Here is a 1,378-nt window from a genome sequence, read left to right as displayed (position 1 = left end):
AATTTCGTGCAATTTGGTTTCAAGTAGAACATAAGGTTGACGGAAACTCGGGGACTGCGCCTACCCGATGAGCCCCCAAAAGGGCGAAACCGGTGGTGGGCTGTCGACGGATTTTCAGCAACCCTATGAGTAGTACATTACAAAGATACAATATGCCTTTCATTATTCCCGTTTTTTCATCACAACAGTTGCTGGACCAAGCAGCCAAACTTTGTAGCCCATCGATCAGAATCAAAAGGTAAAGTCCAATAATCCATCGTAAACCGAATCTGTGCCAACAAGACAGTGTGACATTTCTGGAACATGCAGGTCGTAAATGCGTATGCATAGCTAACCAGTTTCAACACCAAAAAGAGGAAATCACAGCGTGCAAAAAGTCACAATTATTGATCAAGGAAGGAGATAGTTGAAGAGATAACAAGAATCAACCAGTGATATACATGGCAGTTCAGAAGGCTCTAAAAACACCTAGTATTATTAGCAAGGGTGGTGATAGTTGTTTGAAGAAGATAACAAGTCACAACAAATCACGAAATAATGAGTAAAAATAGAACGAAATACACATACAACGGGGTTAGAAGCGAGTGGGGGACTGTACAGGTGGGAAGGACCGATCGATCACAATTAATCACCGTTCACCATCTGATCGATCGATGTGAAAGATAGCTTTGATGAAGAAAATGGAACTCCCTAAACAAATCAGCGCAAAAATACAAGACAAAAAAGAAAAGGGAACCGGGCCATTCACTGGGAGGTTATCAGGACAGGGCGGTGAATTGCACGGGGAGCTGGGAATATATGCACACAAAGACACACAATGCATGGTGAAGTAGACAGGGAGCTATACAGTGGGTGGCTGAGGTCCTCCAACTACGCGCTAGTCATCACAAGACCTACCGAAGAGAAGTTAGTTGGTGGTGATATGGAAACCATAGGAATAGTTGGCTTGAACCATAAACCATTTTGAGTGTTGTCACTCCGGTTCTCCGGAAGCAAAGTGGGGTCATCAGGTGAATGCAAGCCTGCATACTGGAACTCCAGAACAAATTCACTCTCCGCATCATGATTCGGGTGAATTCCGCCAACACAGATTGCCGCAGGCTGAGGAGGGATTCCAAATAAGTAGGACCAGAACGAGCGCGGTGCCGCAATGCATTCATCTAACTCGCTGGGGGCACCCAGAAGACGAGATCGTGGGACTGTGTTGCAATGTGACAGAAGTGGATATGAATGTGAGTATCCAGCGAAATCTGATTTAAATAATAACTGAAAGCAGATGACAGTAATAGAAGTTGGCGATTCGTGTACGAAAGCATCATCGCGAACTCCCACTTAAACCGGAGAACTTGTTGCACAGCTAATGAGTTATATATATATA

At 44.3% G+C, this 1,378-nt stretch overlaps 1 protein-coding gene across 1 annotated transcript in view; it reads right to left on the bottom strand.

Annotated features, from left to right (window-relative positions):
• Nucleotides 1-162: 162 nt before the first annotated feature.
• The window catches only part of T265_10456 (hypothetical protein), a gene marked incomplete at both ends in the record, with an annotated part of 43,721 nt that continues 42,505 nt past the window's right edge, over nucleotides 163-1,378 (bottom strand). Inside the window, one exon of the mRNA XM_009176831.1 lies at nucleotides 163-1,199. Within this exon, the coding sequence (XP_009175095.1) occupies nucleotides 871-1,199 (329 nt within the window). The remainder of the gene's footprint in view (nucleotides 1,200-1,378) is intronic.

This window comes from Opisthorchis viverrini, assembly GCF_000715545.1.
Source record: "Opisthorchis viverrini unplaced genomic scaffold opera_v5_367, whole genome shotgun sequence".
NCBI classification, from domain to species: Eukaryota; Metazoa; Platyhelminthes; class Trematoda; order Opisthorchiida; family Opisthorchiidae; genus Opisthorchis; species Opisthorchis viverrini.
Note: the sequence above shows the minus strand (reverse complement) of the source record. Positions and strands in the feature narration are given on the sequence as shown.